The 3622-nt window shown below is 30.7% G+C and overlaps 1 protein-coding gene across 1 annotated transcript in view; it reads right to left on the bottom strand.

Moving 5' to 3' along the window:
• LOC128879944 (arylsulfatase B-like) overlaps positions 1–3622 on the bottom strand; it is a 16031-nt gene that overhangs the window by 3443 nt on the left and 8966 nt on the right. Inside the window, exon 5 of the mRNA XM_054129522.1 lies at positions 2268–2451. Coding sequence (XP_053985497.1) covers positions 2268–2451 — 184 coding nt within the window. The remainder of the gene's footprint in view (positions 1–2267; positions 2452–3622) is intronic.

Genomic DNA, 3622 nt, shown 5'->3' with positions numbered 1-3622 from the left:
GCTATCTAGATTTGAGAATAAGGTCACTTTTACCTCGCCGACAATCACTTCATCGACACTTCGAGTTCCAAAGAAATTAAACCTAGAGAGACATTAGGTATTGCAGATTCGCTGCGTGAAACCTAATGGTGACTGAGAGTCACCTCTCGACTACAAAGGGTTAACTCTTCGAGGCCCATGATTATGAAAGAAAAATGAAATTCACGCTGCACAGAAGAACAGTGTCAACAAACTCGCTAACGCGTTTATGACTTGTGTACATTTCTGATTCCACTTGTTGCACTTTTAGCGTTAGTTCATAGTATTGTCACATGAATGAAAAACTTTAAATAAAATAGTAAAGCTAAGCAAAAGGTGGGATAACTTTCAACCCACCTAACTTCGAAGAGTTAAATGGCAAAGTTATTTTTGTTTCAGCAAACATTTATTTCAAGCAAACAGTCCAGCGACGATATGTATTTATTTAGTTCAGGCTTGCTAAAAATGTTGACATTTTAGCTACTGGGGTGTTTAGATAGAGATTACAATATGGAAAAGGATTTTCTACATTAACATATATATTAATATTATATAAAGCTAAATACTGAAATTAAAAAGCCTATAAATAGGCTCCCAGTAAATAGAGTGTTAATTTACATTGATATGTTATAGATACGTTTAAACTATTGTGGGGTAAATTTTGCAAAACAGAAATATTATGCAGCTGTATAGTTTCATATCTTGGCTCGAAAGTATTAAAAATGAAGTAAATTCTATGCATTTGAATATTTGATTGAAACTAAAATTGGTAAATTATTATTAACGGAATATACAGGGTGAGTCTTCTAACATAACGACTTCAAATAACTTGTAAGGTATTCGTGGTATGACAAAATGTTTCAAACAAAAGTTGCATGGTATTTAAGGGGACATACAGTGCTCTAATCTGTTTTTTATTATCTTACTTTGTTATTGAGATATTAGAGTCACCTTCAGTTTTTTGAATGGAATGTCTAATATTTGTATACATGTATTAAAAGCCTCATTTGTTTCCCAAAATTGAGCATTGCAACTATGTGGACAATCAACAAGATTGTTAATAAATTTCAAGAGGTAAACATTGGAATTAAAAGGTCTACAATTGTTAGATAAAGTGTTGAATAAAGCTATGATGGAAAAAAAAGAATTTAATAGAGTATAATAGCAAAAGAAACATTGAAATTAAAGCGTGTGCAGTTGTTAAAGTGTCGAATGAAACTATATATAATAGAAAAAGAAAGAATTTGTTAAGTTGGTGCTCTTCAATGTACCTAGTAACGGTATTGAGGAATTGTCATCCTAAATTAACATATGGTACTGTAGAAAATTCTTTTTTGAATTAAAGACTGTTTCTAAATAGCCCGGTAGATAAAGTGTTAACATTAACTTCTATAGTATATAAAGCATAGTATTAAAAGGCACATATATTAAAAGCCTTATTTGTTTCCCAAAATTGAGCATTGCAACTATGTGGACAATCAACAAGATTGTTAATAAATTTCAAGAGGTAAACATTGGAATTAAAAGGTCTACAATTGTTAGATAAAGTGTTGAATGAAGCTATGATGGAAAAAAAAAGAATTGAATAGAGTATAATAGCAAAAAAAAAGCATTGGAATTGGGTCATTCCATGCCAACTTGGACACTTTTTGGAATAAAGGATTCTGAAAAATTTGGAAAATTGTCGATTTTACAGGTGTTCAAAGTTTTGGGCTACCTTTCAAAAAAATATAGCTATTGATGCACCCAGCAGACTCAGCCGTGTCTCCGTAGGGCCTGTGATCGCTGCAAGGACTAATACAGCTAATTGATATTAAAACTTCACTCTCTGTCAATGGCACTTATTGTTGAAAATAAGTTGCCACGGTTCAATGGAAACCAAGAAGATGGTAAGTATTCTTCCATCCGCATAGGATGGAATTTGATAAGATTAGGTTATTGGAGAAATATTCTAACGTATCATAATGGCCATTTCATTGAACGAATCACTGATAATATTATTATTTATTTTATAATTTTAACAATTTGTGATTTTTTACTATTAAATGTAAAGACTATAACATATCTAAATTTCGTCAAAATCTGAGATGTTACTCAAAAAAGTGTCCGAGTTGGCATGGAATGACCCAATTAAAAGGTCTACAGTTGTTAAAGTGTCGAATGTAGCTATGTATAATAGAAAAAGAAAGAGTTTGTTAAGTTGGCCTGCGTACGATCAGCTTTGTTAATTCACTTTTAACTGGATAAACTTGCCGACTTTATGCCGTGATCTTACCCCTCTCAAGGGATAGTTTGAGCCCCAGTTTCTGAATTTACCAATGGTTGCTGCTCCGTTATCGGTGAGAAACAATATCAAAGAGTCTCTGAGCATTGCTCTCTCACCTAGCACGTGAAATATTCGTCCAAGCGAATCGTCCAGTCCCATCACCATTTCTAACATAAAGGAACTACAGTGAAATTCGAATAATTCATAATCATGCATTTTAAACGAATTATATAGTCAACTATAGCGAGTTATATTCATCACAAAAGCCATTCGTTTACGTGGCGTTATTTCTTACATATCATTGTCAGACAACATTTAATTCTATCGATAAGTGATAATTATAATTGACAAGTTGTGGCAATTGAATTTATTTCCAATTGAAAATTGATTGTAAATAGAATCGAAGGTTCGTTTCAGTTGAAGTCTGTTTTCGATAATTAATATTGAAGTTAATTTCAAATAATATTTCAATTAATCGATCAGACGATTAAAAATGTAATTGCTTGTTATCTGACACTGCTAGGTGATTATGGAAGATTATGAAATAAGACCATGAGATAGACGAAGAGAGTGAATACGATTTATATTTTATTTTATATATTTATGTGTTTTATTTTTGTTAATAAATTGAATAACCATATTAACTGCGAATGTTTTTTAAATTGTCATCTTGGTTATGATCGTATCATAAATACAGTCCAATAATCCAGCACTGTTGTACTTCTGAGCATGTCCGATTATCAGAATTTTACTGTATTTTTTTTTATAAACGATTCAAAAGTGAACGATACGAAATTAAACAAGCCTGGATGAATAATCTTCGTCGCAGTGAAAGTAACATTTTTTTATTCTTTTGTTAAACTTTCTATTCGTACAATGCCAATTCATTTTTCAACCATTTCAACCATAGCAAAGGAAAGAATTATAGTCGAGACAAAATTCAACTAAAAAAATTTCACGTTTTGATTATTAAAAAAAAGAAATAAGAGAAACGAGACGATCATAATACCTTTCCACAAATGCTAATACGTATTATTTTACAGAATTAAGTATAAGAAAAAAGTTTTGTGTGTTATAAGTACAAGTTATCTGAAAATTAAAAATGTAAAAGGTTTGTTGAATTTTAATTTTCAATAACAAAATACGCCTGATAATCAGACATCTTTCACGGTTGATTGTAATCATGTGTACATTTAATATTTAAAATAACAGAGGATTGGATATATTCCGTATCGTTTTTATTATATCGAGAAACAAAATTAATAATAACGAAATATTTTAATTTTTACATTGCGATTTTAAAATGATACTCATTTTGAAATAATCGGTTCGAATAGT

The sequence above is a fragment of the Hylaeus volcanicus genome, chromosome 7, assembly GCF_026283585.1.
Source record: "Hylaeus volcanicus isolate JK05 chromosome 7, UHH_iyHylVolc1.0_haploid, whole genome shotgun sequence".
NCBI classification, from domain to species: Eukaryota; Metazoa; Arthropoda; class Insecta; order Hymenoptera; family Colletidae; genus Hylaeus; species Hylaeus volcanicus.
This window is presented reverse-complemented; position numbering and strand designations above follow the sequence as displayed.